The sequence below is a fragment of the Salminus brasiliensis genome, chromosome 4, assembly GCF_030463535.1.
Source record: "Salminus brasiliensis chromosome 4, fSalBra1.hap2, whole genome shotgun sequence".
Classification (NCBI taxonomy): Eukaryota; Metazoa; Chordata; class Actinopteri; order Characiformes; family Bryconidae; genus Salminus; species Salminus brasiliensis.
The window spans coordinates 37,352,752-37,380,156 of record NC_132881.1 but is presented as its reverse complement, the minus strand read 5'-3'; the positions used below and the strand labels follow the sequence as shown (position 1 = coordinate 37,380,156).

General features: G+C 40.6%; 1 protein-coding gene across 1 annotated transcript in view; it reads left to right on the top strand.

The window, feature by feature from the left end:
* The window catches only part of dntt (deoxynucleotidyltransferase, terminal), a 117,670-nt gene that overhangs the window by 52,410 nt on the left and 37,855 nt on the right, over window positions 1-27,405 (top strand). The window contains exons 8-10 of the mRNA XM_072677028.1: window positions 2,103-2,205; window positions 19,561-19,806; window positions 20,852-20,935. Coding sequence (XP_072533129.1) covers window positions 2,103-2,205; window positions 19,561-19,806; window positions 20,852-20,935 — 433 coding nt within the window. The remainder of the gene's footprint in view (window positions 1-2,102; window positions 2,206-19,560; window positions 19,807-20,851; window positions 20,936-27,405) is intronic.

The window sequence follows — 27,405 nt, the reverse complement described above, 5'->3', positions numbered from 1 at the left end:
TTTTAAAACTTATAAAAGTAAAAGTAATGGAAGGAAAACAAATGCCAAAAGCTTAGGCAGCGCCACATGGGCCTATAATGCACTACCCCACCTCCCCCCAAGAAACATTTTTCTAAAAGCCATAATGACTATAATATTATATTAAAAGCTTAATGTTAAAAATGTTGGGATGTTTCAGCTGCATATCTGCCCATTAAAAAGAAATGTATTTTAGTAATAACAAATATATTAAAGGACCATCTATGTGCACTACTGAGCATTAACATGTGTTTCATGGAGGGGAAAATATGATGAGTAGTTGCCTATAAGTATTGTAATGGTGAGAAAAAAAGTCCAAAAGTCAAACTTCAGAGGCGTGTTGTCAATAACCTTTATTGAAATGTTAATGTGGGGCTTAGTCGGGACGTTTCACTCAGGTTCTCTTCCACCACTTCAGAGTTGGATAAATCCTTTGAATCTGAAAATCTATTGATATCTCTCTATAGTCTGTAGTCACTTTTTACAGTAACCAACATTTTGACCAGAGATGCCCAAACACACACACACACACACACACACACACACACATGTATCTTCATAGTTTGAACCATGTAGCTGCTCTGTTCACTGTGTGAATAATTCTGGATGACCAATAGTAATGCTCTAAACTATTTGGAATAAAGTCTTATTTTACATTCACTTTCATTAAATGTCTAGACTTTTTTGCCGTCTCCTGTAAAGTCACTATTTTGGAGATGTTTTTACGTCTTTAATTGGACAGCGAGGAAATATACATATGCTCACAACAAACTGGATCTAAAAACCTATGGTCAATAGCATTGTCATGTGTATGTGTGTCAGTGTATTCTCCCTGCTCTTTCATGTTCAGCGGTTCAGTACACTCACTGTGCTCCGAGCTACAAATGGCTGTGAGTTCATAGTGAGTTTTACCACAAATACAAGCAAGTGTGTTAGGAACCTCATCACACAGGTCTCCAGGGGGCTGCTGTAGATGGTCTGGTCCTTTTGCACTCCTGTGCCCGAAACCATTTTTTTCTGGATCACTGAAGAAGAAATCTTTACATCACTAGAAAATCCAACTGCCAGACTGCAGATCTGCACATATTGCTTGCTTTTGAAGTCAGACACACTCTGGCAGCAATGTTGAACTGTTGGAACATGGACCAAAAAAAAAAACAAAAAAAAAAAACACAACTTAAACAAATGTTTTGAGGGCGCTGAGAATCATGAAAGCTCTTGATGAAAACAGCAGTTTCTTTATGGTGTGATGAAAGGCGCTGTGTGATAGCAGACTAGCCAGCTTAGTTTACACTGCACTTCTGTGATTCCACCTTTGACAGCAAAAGAGGCAAGAAATGCGAGGTTTGAATTTTAGAGACACATCTTAACCGTATCCTCTGCTTGCTCTGGTGTTTTCGCCCTTCAGCCCCCCTTCCCCCTCCCCAAACCCTCCCATGTTTCAAGGCAGTTGAAAGGCAGTTGAGGCCATAACTTATGCTTTAGACGCTTCACAAAGAAGCCTTTTTTGCATGGTGTTTTGTGCTTTAAGGCGAACAAGAGAACTTTGATTCTTTATAGCCTTTAGGTGTTTTTCACAGCATTTTGCTTCACTTGCGTATCTTCTTTGGTTTCCAGAGCTTTATGAAAGCCTTTTTAGGTAACTGCTTAACTTTTTTCCCCCCTGCGTGTGTCTTGCTTTGCTGTGTACCCAGAGGGGCCCAGTGTAACAATTCCCCATTACCATAATCCTGAAACAGTGACACTCATAAAGGAAACAACAGCCCTGGCAGCTGAGACAATGTGGAGAGGAAGAGAGAGCTGCAGGGCTTAATGATGCATTCCAAATAGCTTGTTTGAGTTATGGGGGAAAAGCCAAAGCTATTACATATAGCAAATACCCACATAATGTAATATACCACGTTTCTTTCAAACCTATATAGTATATAGTGTATCTCCATATTTACACTGCAGCCACACAAAGCCTAGTATGTAATTTTATAGGGTCTGATGAGATGTACATGAAGCATAAAAAGAACTTATGCTGAGGTGACAGTAGAAGTAAATCTCTGTGTGCATGTGTGTGTGTGTGTTTAATTACACAGAGGGAAAGAGTTTGGGCATGACGTCGATTTCATCCTGACTGTACCTGAGCCTGGTAAAGAGGATGGACTACTTCCTGCTGTGATTGACACACTCAGGAGTCAGGTAAAGTACAAGCTTCCGACATTTAGCCTCCCAGTTACTCCAGGCCAGTGTCTGGATCTGAATTCGGCACAGTTTCACTGTGGGACTATGGAGATGTGGTGGTTTGTGTAGTGCAGTGGTCAACATCACCTTCCTTGTGGTAGACTAGTTCCCAGCCAGGCAAGCGCACCACGTTGCACCAATGAGGGTCCTTGGGCACGATTCCCAACAGCATATTCGCCTGCCTGTGTTATTTTGTTCCGCCTGCACCTTTTAACAGAGCGCTATCCGGCTATCTTCAGCATTCCTCAGAAGTCTTTATTGTACTTCAGCACAGCCAACAGGATGGCAGTTAACGTGTCTGGAAGTCCCTCCAACATTGGCGTTGTGCAAAAGTTCAAAGCATTTGTGTGACCATGCCCATCTGCCGTAGCGAGCTGTTTTCCACTGTACCAAGCTCAGCGGCAAGATCAATAGTAAAAGCTGTCAATCTGTGTCAACGTTAGCAACATTAGCAAGTTTAGCATTTTTACCACAAATATGAGTAAATGTGTCCCACCCTTCAGCACTGCATCTTCGGTTCAGTTTTCTCTCATGTTATTGGTTGCCTTGCTTAAAATGACACATGATTGGTTTTTCAGCTGAAGTTGAACCTTTTTAAACATGAGGGAGTTGAAAGTATGGTAAGTGTTTTGATTGAGTTAAGGGTTGAGTAATTGGTTGAGTTTTTAGGAACAGGCAGTAGACCATTAAAGCCATTTAACATTGCTTTTTGTCAATGTTTTATGTTTGGTACATGCTTTAGATAATATATATAAGTCTTTTACAAGATATATATAGCATAAATATATAGCACCTTTTCAGACAAACTTGGTAATCTATCATCCTATTATCAGCAAGGTTTTTGCAATGTTTCCTGCATTGTCTCAAAGATAAAATGTATTTCGCTCTTTGGAATCAACCATTCGCTGCGAGAGCCAGTGAAATCACCTACAAACCGGATTCCAAAAAAGTTGGGACACTAAACAAATTGTGAATAAAAACTGAATGCAATGATGTGGAGATGGCAAATGTCAATATTTTATTTGTAATAGAACATAGATGACAGATCAAAAGTTTAATCTGAGTAAATGTAGCATTTTAAAGGAGAAATATGTTGATTCAAAATTTCATGGTGTCAACAAAGCCCAAAAAAGTTGGGACAAGGCCATTTTTACCACTGTGTGGCAACCCCCCTTCTTCTTACAACACTCAACAGACGTCTGGGTACAGAGGAGACCAGTTTCTCAAGTTTAGAAATAGGAATGCTCTCCCATTCATGTCTAATACAGGCCTCTAACTGTTCAATCGTCTTGGGCCTTCTTTGTCGCACCTTCCTCTTTATGATGCGCCAAATGTTCTCTATAGGTGAAAGATCTGGACTGCAGGCTGGCCATTTCAGTACCCGGATCCTTCTCCTACGTAGCCATGATGTTGTGATTGCTGCAGGATGTGGTCTGGCATTATCTTGTTGAAAAATGCAGGGTCTTCCCTGAAAGAGATGACGTGTAGATGGGAGCATATGTTGTTCTAGAACCTGAACATAGTTCTCCGCATTAATGGTGCCTTTCCAGACATGCAAGCTGCCCATGCCACAAGCACTCATGCAACCCCATACCATCAGTGATGCAGGCTTCTGAACGGAGCGTTGATAACAACTTGGGTTATCCTTGTCCTCTCTGGTCTGGATGGCATGGCGTCCCAGTGTTCCATAAAGAACTTCAAATCGTGACTCATCTGACCACAGAACAGTCTTCCATTTTGCCACATTCCATTTTAAAAGACCCCTGGCCCAGTGCAAACGTCTGAGCTTGTGGAGCTTGCTTAGAAATGGCTTCCTCTTTGCACTGTAGAGTTTCAGCTGGCAATGGCGGATGGCACGGTGGATTGTGTTCACTGACAATGATTTCTGGAAGTATTCCTGAGCCCATTTTGTTATTTTCTTGACAGTGGCATTCCTGTTTGAGGTGCAGTGACGTTCTAAACCTGCCCTTATACATGGGAAAACATTAATTGTTGTCATCGTGTGATCACTGCAGTGGATGTAAATTAGAGGTCAGTGAACGCTGTAGCTGTGTGTCATGTGTGTGGAGAACAAAATACATGTGTTAAAATAAAACATTAGCTCTTGCAATGATAAAGGGGTTGAGAATAAATGCCTGTGGGCATAATCTTATTAGTGGAGGGTTTTTGCCGCCGTCCACACTACCAAAATTTTAACAAGTTGTCTCCAGGCATGTTTTCCTGTTGCAAGATCCTATCTGGCCCTGTGAGAAATTATAGCTGTGATGTTATTCATGACAACACGGTTTCCTCAGGTGTCCTATTATTTTATCACATAGTGCTTGTCTTCCACTGAAACAATATGAGCCCATTATGATGTGCAGGTCTGAGATGGTTATGTACCATACTGTTTTAAGCAGCTGGAAATTTATTTAAAGCTATTTCTCTTGGGAGTAAGTGTTTTTGTCTGTGAAACACCTTATTACTTTAGAATCAAAATAAATAAATAGATGGAGTTAAATATAAGTATGTTTTAATGGAGCAAAAATACTTGTTTGAGTGACAGGTGTTTTCTGTTATATTGATTGTTTAAGCAATTAACAGCACTGAGTGTCCGCTCTCAGTTTGAACCCTAGGTTAATCCCAAAACCCTAATCCAACTAAGCAGGCATTTCAATGGAAGAGACTGGGAGAAACCCCTTAAAACAAACTACGACTGAAATAAGCTGCTGTAAAAGCATAGAAAAGCATCCAAAAATGCAACAATTTGGTAATGGGTTGCAGCTTGATGCATTTATTGCAATCTCATATATACACTGATCAGCCAAAACATTATTACCAACGAAGTGGAAATACTTAGATTATCTTCCTCTTCAGTGGCATCTGTCAAGGGGTGGATATATTAAGCATCAAGTGAACAGTCAGTTATTGAAGATGATGTGTTAACAGCAGGACAAGCATAAGAATCTGAGCCACTTTTGACCGAGGCCAAACTATGATGGATAGACAACTGCATCAGACCATCTCCAAAACATCAGAAGTGTATTGTGGGGTGTTCCCAGTATGCAGTGGTCAGTACCTACCAAAAGTGGTCCAAGACAGGATAACCAGTGAACCAGCAACAGGGTCATGGGCACCTAAGGCTCATTGATGTGATCCATGGAGGCCCCACCTCACCTCACAACTGCAAACCTTGGTGCCAGATACCACAGGATGCTCTGTGTAGAAGCAGCTCCTGAAGTAATTTGAACTTCTCCAGCTTTTGCAGGAAATACATCCTCTGCTAGGCTTTCTTGTCATGGAGTTGATGTTTATATTCTACTTCAAGTCTCTGGTGATCATGGTTTCCAGGATCTACAGTCATCAGAGTCTTGTCAAGGATGGTGAGGGCTGGCAGAGGTGGGGTTTCTCCTGTCCACAGTCCACAGTCATCTGTACTATTTTGAGCGTGTTCAGCTCCAGTTGTTTAGCTCAAGTTGTTGTGACTGCTCCTGAGGACCAGCTGTTCAACCACCCATATGGAAGCAGACTTGTCATTGTCTCAGATGAGGCCACAGACTGTGAAGTTGTCTGCGTTGCATATTTGTGTTGTAACCACACTGCAGTGAACAAATATGAGTCAGTGAATTATTCTACAATGAATCATTTCACACCAAATCGCTCTGGATGAATTTGTCTCAACCATTAAATTGTGCAGACCTTTTGGAAAGCTTTTGGAATTCTCCTTTAGGATAGGAGCACTGAGTCTTCTTTTGAAGTAAGCGAATATGTATAAAGTGATCTAACACCATGTCTCCAGACAAGTTCTTATGTCTTTACCAAGGTAAGATAAGATAATCCTTTATTATTATTATTATTATTATTATTATTATTATTATTACTATATATATTTTTAATTTAATGCCACTGATTGCTTAAACTACAGGTCCCACATTGCATTGCTGAGGCTGATATAGTTTTGTACTCGACAGGAGACATTTAGTTTATTTGATAGTTCCATTTGAAGCTGTAGATAAAGTTTTTGAAAGGAAGAAGTTGAAGTATGTAGGTCTGGTGACTGAGGTGAGAGAGCGTGGGAAGCAAACATATGTTTGACCACTAGAGGTAGGTTTTAGGGGTTTTGTAGCGAAGTCTACCATGTTTTCGCTTGTTGGATTTGGATTCAGAGGCTGTGTGCTATGAAAGCACTACCAGAAGTACCTGGCAGATTCCCAGTGTTCAAAATTGTGCCCTATTCACCATCCCCTACATGCAAAAGGCCAGATCACTATACAGAGCCCTATTATATGAAGCACAGCTCGGCACGGTAGAGAACGATTTCGGACACATCACAATGTGTGCGAGCCCATTGCTGTACAGATTTTATTGTGCTGGGTTACCAGATTGCAACAGTGGTTTCAAAACCAAACCAAAATGCATGTAAAACCACCCAAAAGTAAACATCCAATACAGCTGATGTTGGTATAATAATGAACTGTTGATATCTTAAAAATGTACTAATTTTAGGTGAACAATAAATGATTTGCATACATATATTAATTTTAAAATGTTTAATGGTGTGTTTTCAATGCTTTTTTTTGATAGGATACATGACCCTATGCAATCAGCAAATCATTAGAAATAATTAACTTGCAAGCAATGAAAGAAGTATAACTACACTCACATAAAAAACTTGCTTATTATAAGCAATGCAACATCACTGGTCATTCTCTTCTCCAACAGCAGAGCTATGGACAGGTATATTGAAGCACCATGTACTCCCTGCCAGGTTAAATAGTACATGGATTGCATGTCCCAGCAACTTTGTGTTTGGTTTTGCACAGTGATAAAGGACCCTAAAATCCATTCAACTTGGCAGGAAACCTCCCAATTTGGCAACACTGGTCGCACAGTTTCAGACACCGCTCCCGTCAATGGTTGTGGATGAGAAGACCTGAGATTGGGTAGGGAATGGAAAGTGTGTGATTGAATATACCGGTGTAGCATGGTGGGAGATGTAGGCTATATTTTGCACATGCTGTTGATATGCTGTTGTTGAAGTTGTGCATAAATTCCCCACGGGACTAATGGCACTGATAATGCATTAACGGTGGCTCTTGGGCTATGTACGGCCATAGTCAACCAAAAGTGCTGGCTGGTTCTACAGTTAGGTAAGTTAGTTAGTTAGGTATGTGATAGTTCTGTGAACTGAACTTGAAGGAGCATGGTTCTGGTACACCAGACCTCACTGTTATGCCTTCTATAGGGGTCATGGCATTAAAAGAACACTACAATGAAAAAAGGGGTGTCTATTGACCCCTGTGAAGAGCTTGCAAGGTTGTAGGTGAGTTAGAATATGGGTGCAGGAATGGGCTGGGCCTGGTGTCTAATCCCATTATTAGGTGCATGATTTGTTCAGCTAATCCTGTATTATTTGACTGTATATTTTCTTTATATAAGAGAAATGAAGTGAGTGATCTCCAAGGTTACCTGTCTCTGTGTAATTAAAAGAATCAGTGTTATAACAGTGGTAAGAGAATGAGTTCTGCATATATCGGGCCTCCCATGTGTATTCTTTGCTTCTCGTTTGTTTGGCCAATTATTGCAGTGTTAATGTGTGAATGAAAGCGCAGTACACTGAGAGAGTGTTCCAAGTGTAATGTGACTCTCTGAGTAATGAGTAAGACAGCCCATCTGTTCTCTCTTTTTGTTAATATTTATTTAATCATTTGTATGGGTGTGTATGCATGTTCTGCATTCACCTACATACTGTATGTGCTCATTTGGCTTTTGAAATAACAGAAATAAGTGAAAGTGAGGCTGACTCTACTGTACTTGAGTTGGCACTCTGAACAGAAGAAGATCAATTCCTTTTAAAAAATGGGTCAAGACTTCAAACAAAAGTGTTAAGGACTGAGGTGGACCCGGGGGTCAAATTCCACCGCAGGGAACAAGAGAAGGAAAAAGAACAAATCTATACTTCACACCCGAAAGACACCTCGACTTGAAGGATCTCTTGCTCTCTTTAACACCATGAGAAAACTCTCTGCTTTCTCCTTACTGCTTTGCTCAGGAGCACACATGTCCTACAGCACATAGTTTAGCACTGGGCCTCTTTTTACAATTCTTGCACCATCAGTCTCAAAGCATATAGGCTTACAGAGAAATGTGAAATCACCCCACAAGCATTGCAGAGCCAAAGACATAAATATTACATTGTAACCCACACTTCTAATTCACTTCTTATACCCTTACACACACGTCGACTAGAATCAACAACCAAATTAGTTAGGCAACTAAGTCAATAGTAGATTAGTTGGTGACATTACGCATGTTTCTCCTACTAACTCTTGACAGTTCTAAACGTATGTGAACCACAGGTTCAAAGCCAAAGTTTAACCATAACAATGTGGACTCCAGTTTTACTGCTGCAGTGAAAACATATAGATGTGATTACACAGTGGAACTACAATGGAACTGCTGCCTATATCCCATCTGCAGTGAACACAAGTGGCAGTAAACATCCACGTCAGCCTCAGAGAAGAGCAGTTGGGGGTTAAGCGCATTGCTCAGGGGCAACTCAGCCATGGATATCCGTCCTGGGGATTAAACCAACAATCTTTTGGTTTCAAAGCTTTTGTTCACTAACCTTTAGGTCACGGCTGCCCCTTTTTCTTTATCATTATGTTATGGTGCTAGTGTTCAGTATTGTGGTTGTATATGTGTTAATGAGCTGTTCCTAGCTAAGACATGACATATAGGGCTAAAGACTTTATGCACATGTTTAAGCTGGTGGTTAAACTGATGCGACCCGGTCCTCGATCTGTGTGACTGCTACTCTCCTCTGAATGGACACTTTTAGAATTACTACATGATGAATGAACAATGAACCACCTCCTCCCAATCCCGGCACACACTCCACGGGTATTTATAGCTCGATCATCATCGTGCATCGGCATCTACGGGGCCTACCACCTTAAACAGGCAAGGTGACAGATTTTTTACTTATTGTTTTTACTGTCTGAAAAAGAACATAAATACACATGAAGAAGGACTGAAGAAGGAAAGAGGAAAACAATGATAACTAATAATAGTTAATTAGTAACAATGGTAAATAATTAAAACTCACTACCTCAGCATACAGAACACTCAACAATATGATGTACGTTTAGGTCTACGTACTTCAACAAAGGCCTCACTATACCTTGTAGTCTGTGTTACCCTACCATTCACTTCAACAGTAAGCTGTACATCATAAAGCTTAACTCAAGCACATTACACACTCAATAGTCAACAAGGTTTACAAACGCTGGTTGTGGAGTGTGACCATCCAATCTGCAGTCCATTCCCGATTTTCTTCACCTTCCTACTATTCTAAACACAGACCTTTAAAGGCTTGCTTATCTGCCTCAGCAGTTTAACTCCACCTAAATGCGTTCTCCACCTGTATGGATGCTACAATAATAATGTAAACATGCTCTCAGGCTATACCAGGATGAAAACAGTCCTCAGTAGGTGTGTGTGTGTGTATAGCTTTCTCGCCTTCTCTCCACATTTGTGTTTAGCCCTGTGTGGGAATGTGGGTTCCAAGTATGCATGTTTAGGATTTGAGAATATATGAGTAAATCTGAGTACATGCTTCTCCCTACACCAATATGACACAATGGGTTAAAAAGACAGGCATGTGAAAACAGATTGGGCAGTGCAGTAAAATGTTATGTAGTGAATGCATATGTGAGAGTGATGTGCATGTGCAACACAGAGAACAGGGACTATGGCGGAACCACGTCAGAAACAACATCCTCCCCCCCTTTCTCTAGTTTGTATTCCCATTTCACAGGTGGCTCCCTTTGCTAAGCAGCGATTACTGCACACCTTCCACCTGTGGAATCTGCAGTCAATATTAAAGAAAGAGAGAACACAACCACTCTCGTCAAATTATGACGCACAGGGCTGCAACAGCAGTTATATGTTTCATGCCATGATAAAGAGAAAGAACCTGATCTGTCCTGACATTTGAAATGAGTAAATGGGACTGTCTCCAGTAATGGTTGGAAATGCCTGTAGAAACACACTACATGAATAAAAGTATTGGGACACCTGCTCGGTACTTGGTCCCTCCTAATTCCAAGGATGTTAAATAAAGAGTTTATCAGACTCAGATACTAAGATCAGCAGCCAGAGCCTGAGAGAGCGTAATTGCCCATGCTCTGTCTCTGTGTTTCATTACTCCCATTGTAATGCTGGTATAGACATTTGCTTGCTGATGTATCAGAGCTTTATATAAGGCTGTCTAGTTATGCTGCAGGATGGCTGACGTTACATGTATCAGACAGGACATGTGCTTGTCCTTACCCTCCTAGTGTTGCAAGTGTCGCAAGTGATGGGTAAAGTAATTGGCTCAGCTAAGTTAGGTAAAAGAAAAGAGAGCCTATCCTGCTTGTGTTGGAATAACTGTCTCTACTGTGCAGAGAAGGCTTTCTACTAGACTTTGGAGCATTGCTGTGAGAATTTGATTGCATTCGGAAACAACAGAATTATTGAGGTCAGGATTCTGGATGATCACCACTCCACTTCATCCCCATCTCATCCCAAAAGGATGGGAAACATAGTTCCACTGCTCCACATCTCAATGCTGGGGGTGATTTACACCCCTTAAGCCCACACCTGGAATTAGGCATGGTGCCAATAGGTCAATGCCCTATTCTATAGACAGCACTTCTGTACAGGGATTATACAAGCTATGTATGTATGTTATGTAAGTTTGAGGTGCACTGTATGTATGTTATGTAAGTTTGAGGTGCCAAATGTTTGTAGACACCTGCTCATTCACTGCTTCTTCCAGAATTCGAGGGTATTATAATGGAGCCCACCCCTGCTGCTGCAGGAACAGCCTCTGCTCTCCGTAGAAGGCTCTCCATTAGATTTAGGAACATTGCTCCAAAACCAAACCTTTGGATACATAGTGTATCAGTGCTGCTCAGCTCACATTCTTCTCCTTAGCACATGTCAGGAGACTTTATTATTAAAATCTGTAGGCCCACCAGGCTCTTATTAGGGGCTTTTTTTGGAACATGACAAAGAGGAGAGGAAGGATATAAGAGGAAGGGAGGGAGGAGAGAGTGAGCGAAGACGTTTCAGGGTCTTTGTCTTTTGGAGGGGGGGCAGTGCACATAGGCGCAATCAGCTCTAAATAGCAGAGGGATGGAAAGCATGGGAGAAAAACTGAGTGAGAGGCTGTGAAAGAGACAGTAAATGTGAGCAATCGCAAAAGAGAGAAGAAGATGGAGCAGTGTTAAGAGAGGGGAAAATGGGGAGGGAGGTAGATAGTGAGAGTGAAAGAGCATGGGGTAAAGAGAAAGAGATAGAAGTGAAGGTAAAGAGCGACAGACAGAGGCCTGTCAGCACCTGGCTGGTGTGAGGAGTGTGTAGTAGGGGGGATAATGAGTGGGAGGTGTTTGATAAAGCTCACTCAGTGGCAGTAGCTACGCTGCTGATGCTGTTGCCTGCTGGCCCGCTCTCTGTCATCTCCCAGTTTAAAAATAACCCAGTGCCCACCAGCTTCTCTCTCCAGTCTTACTCTCTCACTCTCCCACTCTTTTTCTCTCCCACTCTTTTTTACTCACCCTCTTTCTCTCCTCACTCTCCCTTAATCTTTAATTTTCACTCTCACACACTTTCTCTCTCTCAGTCACCATCTCTCGCTCTCTCTTTCACTCACTCACTCTCTCTCCCTCCCTTCCTCTCTTGCCCTCCACCTTCAGTCCCTGCGGGTAATTAGCCCCCGTGTTAGCCCGTTAACTCTCTCCGCCTGTAGCACTGCCCTGCTGCGGAGCTGATGGTCCCTGCAGGCTGGTGGGTGAGGGCCAACCTCCGCAGGCCTCCCTGGGGCAGGCCAGTGTGGGAAGGCCGCTGATTAAGTGAAGGTAGCGGAGGTCGCAGTAAGGCGTGTAACCTTGTCATGGCTGAGCTGGGCCCCAGGGGCACGCACGGCGTCGCTGAGGCTCAATATCACACACCCACACTTCATTCATTCAGCCTGCGGGGAGGTAAAAATACTTCTGCGGAAAAAGAAGGGGAAAAAATGTCCTTGTGAAAATGGGCTTCATCATCTTTCATTATTTTTTTTTGACCTACAGCTGGGTATAAAAGCATAAGTGTGGGGCAGACAAAAAGGGCAGTCAGTCGCTCATACAGAGACAGATAAGAGCAAACTCTGGCCTAGAATCAGACGACATGATGAACCTGCTTGCCACTTGCCTCGATGCTGTTCACTGTCTCATTTTGTCAGTTTGATTAGTGAGCCTGTTGTGGTTAGGGATTTGCTCTGTTCTGTCTACCAGTATAGCGTAGTTGACCTTTTTAACACTGTCGTTGAAGGTCTGGGTGCAAAATAATCTGTAAGTAGTGTGTGTGACTATTCAAGCTAGGCCTTCTGTTCAGGCCATAAAAGTCAACAATGGGTTAAAAAAATGGGAAAAAAGGACCTCTGAGAAATGCTATCTTGTATGGAGTAATTTCACAGTGACTCCTTCAGTAAAGAGCCCTCGAACCTGTCAATACCGTTTCACATTCCTAACAAATGATTAATGCCTGGTTACACTATCACTTGTTTTCGGTCAGTAATGTATCCAGACCTTCCTAAAAAGCTTGAGTGATATTTTGTCCTGTGAAATGTTAGTTCTTAATCATGTTGGTGATTAATCTGACCTGTTGCCCCTTCAGTCTAGCTCCCAAAATTCCAACCAATGGGAGAGCTAACTTATCCATAACTGCACTTACAAATAATAATAAATAAATATAGAAACAAGAGTATAGCAGACCTACTGTACAATACTGAGGTACGCCTACTCTACCAAACATTTTTTCCTGTTCCCAGAATTCATCAGACCTTCTATGAAGGCCCAGAAGGCACTGAGAGTAGAAAGTCTTGAATAATTTGTCCTGGTGATTTTATATACAATGCTAATTTGATTATATTGGTTTGGGTGGTAATTACTAGATCAAATTCATTTAGATGATTTATTCAGTATTTTAACATTAAGCCAAAACATTATAGATGATACTGTTATGAAAAAAAAACTTGAACCTTATTATAAACTTATCTTAGAATTGTATTTAAAAGATTATTTTCCCCAGTTCTGATCACCACTTGTTTCTGTGGCATTTAGAATTATCTACAGCACTGCTCATCATTTGGGACACATAAAGCTTGTTGCTTTCATATAGTTACTCATTTTATACATTCATCTGCAATCATAGTAGTTTATATACACTTCAAAAAAGTGGGTTCTTCAAGAGGTCTTTAGGTTTTATATATACAACCATGACAACTTAAAGAACCATTTGTTTCCTTACCTGTGGTACTATATTTACAAAAAAAAAACCCTCTTGTCAATTGTTCTTTATAAAATGGTTCCACAGTACATACCACCTAAAAATCCTCTCTTACAGATTAAAGAATTCTAATCCTTTTTACTTATTGATCCCTTTTATGTTTAACTGAAAACATTAATATCACACTGTAAAAATGGTAACTGAAAAATGATTTCATGTAACTCACAAGCAAGTGAACAGAATTTATTTAAGTTTTTAATGCTTTATTTGTTTATTTAAAGTATTTATTAGAGCTGAAAATGTTTTTTTTTTCAATGTACAGAATCAAAGTGTTCACTGTGCATCATTTAAGTGGTAACCACTATGGCATGGACCCTGATGAGTTGTTATAAGTGTTGGGTCAGAAGAGCATGCAGACTTACCCCAGGGGCTTTTTTACATGCCATGAGCAAATGCGTATGTAATTACTAGCTCTGCTGGGTATGATTAAAAGTACAGTTGCAAAGGTATTGGGAAAACACCCATCAGTCTTAGCAGGCAGTGTGCATACTAACTATGCCCTGCATGACTTTTGGTATTTTTGAAAGCTAAAAAATATATCCTTTACTTTGTCTCTCTGTCGCTCACTCTTTCTCTCTCTCTCACACACACATCACTGTTTAAACTCTCTAATCCTCATCTGCTTGGTAATTTCACCGATCAAACTTAACAGTTCCCTTCACAGCTCCTAAAATCAAAGGCAAGAGCAGTTCAAACGTGTTGTGCTAACACAGGCTAATCTTGCTGTGAAGACGGAGAAGGTTTGAAGTCCCCCGCTCCGCTTTGCAGCCATCGTGACATTGGATCAGGCTGGCTGCTGTCCTCTGGGTCTGATGGGCAGGATGTGGCAGCTGTTTATGTCCCACTTAAAAGAGAGAGGACCATACAAATTCAAGAAAAGAGAAAAATATCAGGCTGACCTTTTTTGATAGCATTTGCAGAGGCTGCAACTCTCTCGGCCTGATTTTGTGAGGTTTTTCTGTGGGTTTGGTTAAATACAGATGGATTTCGACATCACCTGCAGAGCAGGCAGTGATTATTGTGGCTTAGGTGGCTTTATTCCCCTCAGCAGTAGACTAGCTTAAAGCTCAGACAGGCTCTTTATCTTTTTAATGACATTTTTAAGTTGCATTGTCGAATGGTGAACTAGCACACCTGCGAACATTTCATTTAGACCGAATCCATATACAGCACATACAAAACTGGGTGGGTGCTGTTTGGGGTGATTGTAGAAGCTTCTGAACAAAAGCTCCTGGGTTTTGAACATTGACAATGCTCTTAACATAGTGCTTCAAAGCACTACAAGGAAAGCTGCCCTTACTTGCTGTGTACTGTACTGCACTACTGTATTACTCTTTATATTGCTTGAGAGTGCAATCAAATCCACATATCATGGCAGAACCCAGGAAAGCTGGGATTTGCTGAAACTAAGAAGCTGGTATAGTAACTCTTAGCGAATGGATGGATTGGTTTCATTATTCGAGTGTGGGGTTAAAGCTGGCTGTGTGTGAAAGCTGAGACCAGCTGCAGGTGACCATGGTTACAGCTTGATTCATGGATATGGATCCATACTGATGGGGAGCGAAATGCTCCACGTAATTACACCCCAAATCAGCTCCTTACATCACAGCAGCAAGGATAGAGAAGTTCCTTTCCAGGTCTGCTAATGTTCCGCCGCTCACTGAGACTAATTAGAACAGTGTGTGTATCTGTGAGTGATAGATGGAGGGGGCATGAGGGCAGAAATTAATGGAGAAATTCACCCTCATTTTTAATGTATATTATATCCTCAGTCGTGGCCAATACAATTGTTGGTAAGCCAATAACATAGGCCAATATTAAGGACTTGTCTGTTTACGAAGAGGGAAAGTGCTGGTGCTGGAAATGTGCTGGTTCATAGTCTTTCCAGGAGTCTAAGCAAAACTTCATCTTCTCTTATGTTTTCTTACTGTGTTAGTAATTACATATCTTACCTTTAAAATTCAGTTATTCTGAATTCTCTTGATGTAAAAGCTCCCAATATTTGGCCTATTACTGAAACACTAACCAGCTATAAAAAAATTGCATATAGTGCATGGCTTGGGATGCAGAAGTCACATGTTCAGTACCTACATAGTGCACTGCATTTAGAGAATTGAGCCATGTTAGATTCCCCTATATGTTAAAATGTTAGCTAGCATGGGTCCTTTCAAACATTAAGATTGCTTGCACAAATTATAATGAGACAAGACACTCTCCTAGCATCTCCCATTGTAGTGATGCAACCGTGTAGATACCTGTACCTTGCCATCTCATTTCAGTGTCTGCCATCACAGCTCTTTAAAACCCTCCTGGAATGTCTGCCACCATTAGATATGTATAGATAACAGAACATTGTTAGAACTGACATATCTTAATTTGTGAAATCAAGTCTACTCATACAGTAATCTGGCATATGGCAAAGTATGCAGTTCAAATATATGACATAAAATATGTGGAATATGTGTGTTTTTATACAACATATATTTGAAATATGGCATTTTCAAAAATGGGTTATATATTTTAGCCATATTTCAACATACACAAACATACTTGTGACACTATATTAATATAAAGACAGCAAAATATGAAAATGAGAAATAAAAACAATTGAAATCTAAGGTCTTAGAAATCTTTTTTGTGTCATTTTGGAGCATTCCTATTGGTCCAGCCATCAGGAAATGTAAACAAAGTAAAGAACAACTGAGAGATTCAAATTTTGTCAAGAAGCGAAATGCAGGGCAGCTGCAATATAAATGTATATTACATATATTTATTATATTTTAAATGTATGTTTACTACATGTACAATATGGATATGCCAGTGATTTTGCAGTTATTACTGGCATATCCATATTGTACATATTGTGCAGTTATGCAGTCATTTATTAATTTCTAAAAATGATGCTGAATTTAATATCACTTAAGTTAACTTTTGTTAAACATCAGTCTATGACCAAAAATGTATTGTGTTGTAACCACATTAACTTCCAATACAGTATAATCACAGTATATTTTGCTGGAATTTGTAAGAATGACAGACTAAGTAAGTTTTGTTCAAACGTTCAAAAAAATATTTTCTTTTAATGAATAATTTGGAGCAAAGACAACATTTTTAAATATTACTAAAAATGTGGGGCGGCAAGTCCACATTGCAAAATGCATGACTATTCATAGCAATTAATATTCATTGTTAACCTAACCTGCTGGCAAAGCACCACTATTGAACTATGACTTAACATACTTATTCTTTATATACTTTATATATGACTTTGTATTATGTTTGTAACAAACAGTTGCACAAAAACAATGTGCTATACACAGAAAATCTACTTCTTTGAAGCTCAAAAAATTTATTCTGATATTGTTTATGTTTATATACATGTATATTATTCCAGTTATTTTCCATGTTAATTTCAGTTTAAAAATTGTGATCGTTGAGATCATATCAGTGTGACCATAGCAATCAGTACAGATCTGTTTAATCCTGTAAACAGCTTATGGCTGCCGGCAAGCCGAAAATGCTATTACAAAGTTCTATTACCAAAAAATAGCTCTACCCGTTTGTACAGAAGTCCCTGTAGTTACTGAATAATATGCGTTAGTGTGTAATAAGCCTTGCTGCAATAAGGGATTAACTAAGCCTGTGGAGTTTATTTAAATACTGATTGTATTCGTTAAATACAGTTATTATTAAAGAGTCTCCACAGATTTTGTTAATTCATGATTGTATTAAATGAACCTGGCCAGCAGTCATCAGATCTCTTCAAAGTCTTTAAGATTATCACTCCCAAAAGTTTCATCTTGTTCAGGCCTTAGTTATTTCGGTACTCTTCTACTTCATTGGCTTGTGTGTGGTGGTGTCTTCATATTAGGCTGCTTGATGGAGAGGGCTGCTTGATAAAGAAAGAGTGATGGGCTGTTTCGGGCGTGGCACACCACAATTACACTGCCTGTCATTTCTGACCAGCAGAAAGACAAAGAGACTGTGTGCGGGCGTGTGTGTGTGTGAGAGAGAGAGACAGAGAGAGAGAGAGAGAGAGAGAGAGAGAGAGAGAGAGAGAAAAAAGGAGAGTAAGAGGAAGAGAGTGCCGTGGCTCCTGTGGCAATTATTGCTCTTTAGTAAGAGTACCGCAGATTTATGGGCTGCAAGAGGGATATAGTAACTCAACAATTATTGCGGATACTGGAATTAAACCGACAATTTGTAATGTTAATCGCCTTAGTGCTGCCCCCATCAGGAGCTGAATAATCAGAGTGGGCCCAGGCCCAGAGGAAATCAATTTACAGCCTCCATCCTCAGCCAACCTAGACCATCTCTGTTTTCCCCTCTCTCTCTTGCTCTCTCTCATTCTCCCTTTTCTTCTCTAACTGCATCTCCTTCTCTACCCCCAGCCTTTCTTTTTTTCCCTCCCTTTTTGAGCACTCCTGATCTTCTTGCTTAATTTTCTCCTGCCCACTCTTGTTACTTTCTTCTTTTTTCCAGTTTAGCCTGTTCCTCATCCCCCTTTTCACCCACCATTACTCTTTCTCTCTTCCCTTCGCTTTCTTTCACAACCCCCCTCCGCTTTCCACCCCACCTCTGCCTCTCCTTCTTCCTCTCCCCTTACCTGTGCTGTTTCCTGCTTGCCTGCATCCGCTCGGTGGTAAAGTCTGGAATTGATTTCATTTCCTATGGAGTGGAACCATTTAGCACAGATTGAGAATGGCATCCTGCTGCTGCCGCCGCATTAAGGGTTACAATTTAGCGAGGCTTGTGTATTGAGAGAATGTGCCCTCTAGCCATCTCTGATCTTCAACAAAATTGGGCCGGGCGGGAAATAGTGTATATATTCAGCATTTATGCCATAACTGCAGAATTCGCCTCAACATGGCTTCAAAAAACCATTCATTAGCAGTCATCCAATTCACTTACCAAATCACAGCTCTTTGTTGCCGTTATTTATTTCAGCATTTCAGGCTTACTGTGGTCACTAGACAGTGAAATTAAGACACTACATCATTATGGCATGAATGTCCAATTACTAATATTAAATACAAAAAATCAAACGGATGTATTGTGTAGTGTCATATATAACTTCAACATGTGATTTTTAAGCATATGTTATTATATACATTGTTTACAACCTTCTACAACACACACACATGCATTGTAAAGGGCATTCAATTTCATTTATTCTTACTGTATATACTTACATACATGATTATTTGAATTAAATGATACTTTCCTATCCATATATGTATATATCTTATATCTTACAGTGTGCTCATTCTTCTTGTTGGATGCTGCAATTATTTTTTCAACTGCTAGATGAAACTACAGAGCTGGCGCATGTCTGTCGAAACCCATTTAAATCACAGCCATTCTCAGCTCCATGTGCTGTATTTGTCAGTTAGATGTGTAAAAGTAACACAGCTCATTAGGGAAGCACAGTAAACATTTTAACACCACTAATCGGATACACACTGAGTGTACATCACTTAGCCCAGTACACTGAGTATCAGAACTCAGCAGAGCTAGCCCCCACCACTAACAACACAAAAATATCCAGCACACAGTGCAGACCACATTAAACTATGACCAAAAGTACAGCAGCAGCAGTTTCCTTTAGAAAACTAAAGGAATCACGTCCAATGTGAAAGTTTTTAGTGCTAGATAAGCAGCTCAGGAATCACAGGCTATCTCAGCTGAGTTTTTAATGTGGTTGATTCCAGAAAGTAAAGTACATTTCATGTTGAGAGACAATATAGAAATATTACAGAAGCCCAGCAAGATGATGCATTACCAAGTTTGCCTGGAAATTTCATAATATAATAATCGATCACTGTGTGACTGATTCATCTATAGCTTACCATCTACAGCTTTCTTTATATGACTGTATCCCTACCATTAAAGTGTGAATGCATTTCGCAGTAACAGTAATAACTTTAAGCAAATCCATAATCCAATCTCCTATTTCAGGGCATTCTCCTGTACTCAGACTTCCAGGAGTCGACTTTTGACTTGAACAAGCTGCCGAGTCGTCGCTTTGAGGCCATGGACCACTTCGAGAAGTGCTTCCTGATTCTGAAGCTGCAGATGGGGCTTGTGGAGGGTCAGCAGGCAGACCCCAGCCGCAGGAGAGACTGGAAGGCTGTGCGTGTGGACCTGGTGGCCCCTCCGGCTGACCGCTATGCCTTCTGCCTACTGGGCTGGACGGGTTCCACGGTATGGGATAATGGTTGGTTGAGGGGAGGGTTTTAGTTGAGCAGGAACTTTGAAGATTAGCACTGTCAGATTAAGGGCAGTAGTGAAAGACAGGTATGGGTTGATTTGGGTCACCACTGGAAGCGTGGCACTCGTGCCCTGTGTCCCCATGCGGCCTGCTGGGCGGCCTTACCCATCAGCTGTAATTACAAGCTCATTCTCTGACCCTAGAGAACTGGCCCACAAAGCCTGGCAATGGCTGTAGAGCTTTCACTGAATTATAGAGGTAGAGAGAGAGAAGATTGACAAGGTTTGAATAAAGAATTTGAAATGCTCCTTGAAAGTTGTTCTCATAGAGTCTGCAAGCTGCATATCTTCAGTGTTTTCTTGTAAAGGGCTCAAGAAGGAAAATTGGAATGTGTTTTATTCAATCTATCCTTCATTCAGTTTTTTTTCTATCTGAGGAAACTGTTAATTTGTTCATTCTTCCCTTCATTAATGCCTTTGTTCATTTAAGAGTTGTCCCATGGCCTCCACTTAAAACTTTTTGTTGATAAACAAAGCTAAAATGGCCATGACCTTCAGGAGATTAACATAATGCAAAAAGCATTAGAGTTTAGAAGAGATTAATAGAATGCAATTTAAATAAGTCTGCTGGCCATGATAAGGCTTTCTAAAGAGATTAATGTCAAACGGTGCACTTAATGCAACATATCAGCAGAGAGCTGCATTTAGATAGCCAGTCCCGATTAGGACCACCCCTGACTGAGGCACTGCAACTTAAATAACTGTTTACCATTTGTTTAGGTTTGATAAACATTGACTTTGTGAAGGAGCAGGGTGATTGACAGCCTGGTGACGTAGTCCGTAGCTGGTAATGGCTGTTGTTGTGTGCTGATACTCTGAAGTCATTTAACTTGTGCAAAACCAATCTCACGATTAGCCGTGCTGCCAGTTTGCGAACAACTGGTAATTGCTTATTTCATTTGCGTGTTAAGGCGTGTTGCAGCACTTGTTAAGAAACTTTTGCTGGAGAGGATTGAGTGTGTTGGGTCTGTCTCTGCAGCAGTTTGAGAGGGACCTGAGGAGATTTGCCAGGCTGGAGCGAGGGATGCTGCTTGACAACCATGCCCTTTATGACAAAACTACGGTGAGCCAACACAATAAATACACTCGCTAATTCATTCTTAAATGTACATAAACATATTACATACATCAATCAACAGATATCTCGATTGAAAAACAGACAGTAGATTTGGATGAGGGTTATCAACATTAGAGTAGGAATCATGTGGATGTGGGAACATTAATTGACTCTGCTTTTTACATTATATGTCCAATTATAAAAACATTGAAAAAAAAAAGACATTGTTTAACTTTATTATTGTTTTTTTTAAAGCTGCAGTTCAGTACATGAATGTAGAAGAGTGGTGTCTGTTTACTGAAAAGCAAATCTAGCATAGATAAAACTAACCTGTCCCAAACCCCCCAAAAATGTTATGTAATGGTCCTGACTCATTATATTAACACCCTCATCATTTACATATACCCAGCCCACTAATGAAAGCCCTTTAGAGGCTAAATGCATCAACACCTTTGAGAAAATTAGGACACAAGGCTTAAACAGGCCAAAAGCTAAAGCTAGGATGATTGGAATAGGGAAGGTAGTAAATCTTAGGGAGCAGGAGACTGCAGGGTGTGGAGAGAAAGAGAGAGTGCACATAGAAAAGCAGAAGAGTGGCTATAATGGCAAAAGGTTCATGCAAGGCCAACTGAAGAGAAGGGAAGGGAAATGGCAACCAGAGGATGCCAGGGGAACATCACATGCTGTGGGGAAGCCGGTAAAGTGAGCGAGTCCTAGGCTAAAAGGTAACCACGCCGAGCAGCTATCTGACCGTGCACAAGGCCAAGAGGATACTAAGAGGACAGCAACACTGGCCGGTAAGATTTAGGAATAATTACATAAACAATTGGTTTGTGTTACAGTGCTAGGCTAGGCTATGCTACATGGCTACTGTGATCCATTGCAGTGCCATAAACCAAAGAGTTTTTTTTTCAGGACCCCACCATAAAAGGAAAAAAAGTTTGTTATGTTATTATTAACAGTTATTGAAAAAATGCGTAGTTTTTAGTTTAGTTTCCCTTAATGAAGCCCATTTAAGATTATTTTTAGAATGTTTAGAACATGACCATAAGCTTTCTATTAGCAACGTGGACATCAAGCGTCAATTCTCCCTCTTCTGTCATTGTACATGCCTGTCTGTCTATGGTTGGTGCCTATACCTGAAACTTTGTTTGGTGATAATTCTGAGATCAAATTTAGGCTTAAATGTTTATTATTTCATTTATTTAGCAGAAAGGTGCATGCAGGGTGCTGTAAGTAGAAAACGTTTTAACAGTATTTTAATTTATTCAACAGTATCATCATCAACATTACAACAGAAACTCAAAAGATGCATGTACCGTAAAGCCAGGCATACACAGTGCAGTTTTAGCCCAAGTCCGATTTGGTAGCTGACCGAATTTCAGGGTCGCTCTGAATTTTAGCTTGATTGGTTGATTTCATGTGCAGTGTGAGAGGGGAAGCAATGCCCGATTAACTGCCCAAATGAGCTCTGTGTGAGCAGATGGACGAACGGATGGATTGCTGACATGTCACAAATTGTGGTCACTTGTCTTAGAGATTAAGCAGTCCCACAAGTCGATTTTTTGATGTCACGACCTGTTTTCTCGAAATTCACAGACAATATCCACCTGTGCACCATGGAGTCACTCCCCTACATGTCTTAGCTTACCTCCAATTCTCCCTGCAAAATGGACATGTCTTCCCAGCCACCTGTGGGTCCATGTGCATCACCTCTTTTTTGGTGGGATTTCAGCGCACAGCATGGCAAAGCTACTCGCTTTCTCAACGCTTTTGATCTACAGGGCGCCAAATTCTGTTCAGTTGAGTGCTTGTATGTAAACAGAACTCCCTAGGGGTTGCGTTCCGCGTGCAGTGTGAGCATTTACATTGCAGCATGTTAGTCAGATCTACTACTTTCACACAGCGAAATGATTATCCAAATATATCTGGATTTGGTTTTGTTTAAATCTGAACAATTGAAGTATGTAGATATTTTTGTGAGGAGATCCTCTTTAAAACCTGTAAGAAATCAGGTGTCTGGATACTTTTGGACACATTGCATTTATCAAACACTTATATAAAAAGTGACTTACTGTACAGGAGAGGTAGGCTATAGGTACATGACCTTGGCTGCGGTGGCACCATGCTCTACCAAGAGCACTGTGTATGAATGCTTATATGTGTGTGTGTGTGTGTGTGTGTGTGTGTGCGCATCCTCCACATTTGAAAACATATTCAAATCACAAATATGACAATTCCCTCTTCGGCTCAGTGAGGGCGTTTGCTCAGGTTTGCTCTCTGTCTGCTGCTCACGTTTGTGTTTATGGATGTAAAAGGTGATTTGCCACACAGCCTGTCGTTTCTGAACGGAGGGATTAGGAGTGCTTATAGGGGAACTCCTCACGTGGGAATATGTAGGAGCGTTCTCTTGCTTTCATGTGAAAGCTTGGTGTCAGTACGCAGGCCTTGCTTCAATCATTGCTTTGCCTCTCGTGAGAGCATGTGTGTTGATGTATCAGGTGTTGTTCTCTGCTTGAGTAGTAGCAGCACGTAACACACCAGGCTTCCACTGGGAATGTAAAATAGCTAATAGTTTCTATTGTTATCTGGATGCTTGCGTAGGTTCGACTAATTGATATAGGGAACGTGAGGAGCATTAGCACTTTATTTTATTTATTTATTTCCTTATTTCTTCAAACAAATCACACATTTAGACTCACGTAGACATACAAACACAAACACAAGTCTCACATGGGGCATACACACCTACTAATGGAAGACACTCTGCATATTATGCACACAATTGTGTGGAAAATGATCCTAATGCCTTATTTAATTGAGTAATTAATTTAATCGACAACCTCTCGCAATTCCGCTCCAGTGCAAATGGTACAGTTCTTCTCTTCTGTGATCAACCCAGTTGCATTCAAGTTTCTCAACAGCACTGACAAGCAATGACACCTAGTTTGGTTAGGGTATTTGACCCAATAGCCCTATTACATTAACATATAATGACTGCCACACTGTTTCTGTACAACGCAGCAATCCATCACTGCCGTCACACAACCGCTCCCTATGACAGCTCGGCCTCAGCACTGCTAACAGCCAATCAGGACTGACACCGTGGGAGGTTTCCCCCAATGAGCCAGCAATAACATAACGAGTCCTGTCAAAGCTGTCACATATGGTGACAGTCTTATCAACGAACAGTTCAAATCAGTCAGTTTGAGGTTCAAACCTTAAAGACTATACTATTGGTTATACTCTTCCCTTTCAGATGCCCTCTGTCTCATTCTTGCTTACACTTGTCTTTCGCTCTTATTTCCATGTGTGCTTCTCTTTTGTTTGTGTCAATGTTAGCATTGTCTTCCAAAACAGTGTAATGCAAAAATTGGTATATTGGTATTTACCTTTTACAATTACATTAAAGCAATGAACATTAGATAGTTATATCAACATTCAGACTATGGGGTTGGAATAGAAAATACATTTAAAATTCAAATATCCTACATATATAAATCATAAATACAATAAAACCACTGCTTATGTTAATGGGATCTGTTCATATCACAAAAGTCCCTGTTCATAACAGATCACAGGTTTTGAGTGACAGATTGGATCATTTTTCAGCAAAAATAAAATAAGGGAGCAACTCTGTCCACTGAAACACCAGAGTGATGTCACATCAGATGTGTAACACTGCTCAATGTATTACTATTGTAATAGAAAGATCAACCACCTTTTGTGTCGTTGGTGGTCTTTGGATGTTATGCTGTGTTCTGGTACTCACTGTACTGGGCTGAGTGATGAACTCTTAGTGCGTATCAGGTCAGTGGTTTTAAAAGTATTTACTCTGCTTTCCACAAGAGACTCGTTGTGCGATAAGTCAATAATGTAATTATTGTGACAGGCCTAGTATTAGACAGTTCTGGTGAGAGGTCTAATGTACGTGCCACCAAAGTTACATAGTGCAGTAGCAGCATTCCAGGCCCAGATGGGCAATGACAGAGACAGCTTTTTCCATTCCATTCCTTCTTTTCACTGTCTGCATTGTTTCCCTTTGAAACAAACAACTGGACCACCTCAGCTGAACCAGACTGGAGCTTAACAGTAGGGAAAGTACTGGCTTATATAACTGTAAGACTCGAGAAAGCCGAACCTGGGAAAGCGAGTGGGGTCAAAGTTGAATGCTAACTTGCTACAATCTCTTCAGCTTGCTTACAGCACATCTCATTGGGAGGACACAATGAGAGGATGGCAGCACTACATGGCAAGACTATAGAATAATTACAGTGTTTTTTGTTACAGTGTTAAAACTATGCTACAAAATGTGGTTTCTCTGAGCAGTTGTAGTGCTGTAAACCATCCAATGAAGAGAGTTTTAAGCCCTCTGTGGCAGGGCAATCAGCATGTTTTATTCTGAGGCAAAATAACAGGGTTGTAAATGGGCTTGTTTAACAAAATGTTAGCCTTTTTCACTCCACTTTCAATCAAGGTCACATACTTACTATTTATACACCAAAAAAGCAACTTGGTCAATAAGTGTGTGACTCAATCCTCGAGTCTTCATCTCTACATTGAACTGAACTGTTGGGATAAGATACGGCTCATACAAAGCAGATTCAAATAAGATGTTGGTTCTCCAGCTGATGGACAGTGTGCTGAGTCTCCTGTCAGTCTATACTTCAGGTCCTGCTCCCAGGGCTCATTTGCATTGTGTGTTTGTCATGGGGACAGGCGGCCATCTTGAACAGGCATGTGGGTTTTCAAAACATGCCACTGGAGTGACTGAGAGGGACACACCCTGTCACTGCCAGTCTGCAGGGAGCAAAGAGGGTCAGCATTGTGGCAGATATGGAGGACAAAATTACATATTTACAATGTTTATTTAAAAGCAGGGGCAGAGATGGGCAGTGGCTTGGACAGGACTGCTGTTCTGCAGAGGAGGAGATGGCACTGGAGATGTTTATTCAGAGACTGAGAAGGGGATTTCTGAGGGTTTTACACACACACACACACACACACACACACACACACACATACAGATATACATATACACTGAAAAATGTTTGCTTTATGTCTCACATAACTTTATGGGAGAATGTATATTACTGTATAGTAAGGCTAAATCATTTTAAAGACCTCTGTATAAATAAATGGTTATGAGGCAATCAAAGTGATTCAGAGGTGCTGTGAAATACCATGTTCTACAGAAACTTACCAGAGTCAGAATTGTTCACAGTGGAGGTGAAAGGAACCAGACTTGTCTTTACTCCAGATTTATCACTTTTACTTCTGTTTATTCATCTTTAAATGTCCACTTCAGTATGAATGCAAATTATGATGTTTCTGTCCAACAACAATCTCTGCACCTATATGTAATAAGAATTTCCAAAACCTAAACATAAACCTAATCTAATCTCGGCTCTTTAAAAAAAAGGAATGGTTTTGCCCTGTTAAAAGTGCCACAGAATGCATTTATTATTTTTTTCTATTCCTATTATTTACTATTTTCAACTGCACAAGAGATAGGCTAGCATTAGCTTTTAGCCTCACACAGATCCCTTTTTGCCTCTGGTACGTTGTGTGTCACGTTAAACCCCTTAAACAGCTTATAGCCCACTTCTATTACCAAAGAATAGCCTCAACAGTTTGCACAGAGGTCCCTGTAGTTGCTAAATAATATGCCTTGGTGTGTAAGAAGCCTTGCTGCATTAAGGGTTAAGCTTCCGTTCTGCGAACATTGTGATAGGAAAAGCCACAGTCCCTAGTTCTGGCTCTTGTAGCAACCTGTATTCCCACAACTAGCATAACGAGTCTGGAGATACCACTTTGCCAACTTTGGCTGGGGCTTCTGCTAGTGTGCAAACAGTGTTTGAGGTTCGTAGTATGTCACTTCCATGCACCAAACCAGTGATATTCAACCATACCAAGCCAAATAATATAATATATAATATCATATATATAAACAAAAATATATATTTAGGTATATAAATATATGTGACATTTTAACCTTGCCCTGTTTTTCCTGCAAAATTCAGGACATGTTGTACTAAAAGTGTACAACACACAGATACCCCTTCATCTGTCACACTGTCACATTCCTCAATATAATGCCTTGGGCGAAGGTCAGTGTAAAGTGCGGTTGGAGATAGAGGAGATGTTCCGCTGAAGGAATTGTTGGACAGAGCGATCCACTCCTGCACTGCAGCAGCGCTATTAGGACTTTAATCAAGCTAATGAAGATCAATTAGGTGTCTCCTTCTGTGAGCCTCTGCTTGCACACATCGTTGAGCTTGCCTTTTGTTCCACTGCCCAAGGCTTTAAGCGGTGGCCTGACGTTCGTACCGTGAAGGCTTAATTAATTGGAAGAACGTATGGCCGGCACTGCTGAGATAATGATACTTTTATCTTTGTGAAGTGCTCTAATTGACCCTCCTCCCTCTCTGGAGATGGAATGAACTATGTCTTGTTCTCGTAAAATGGGTGTATAC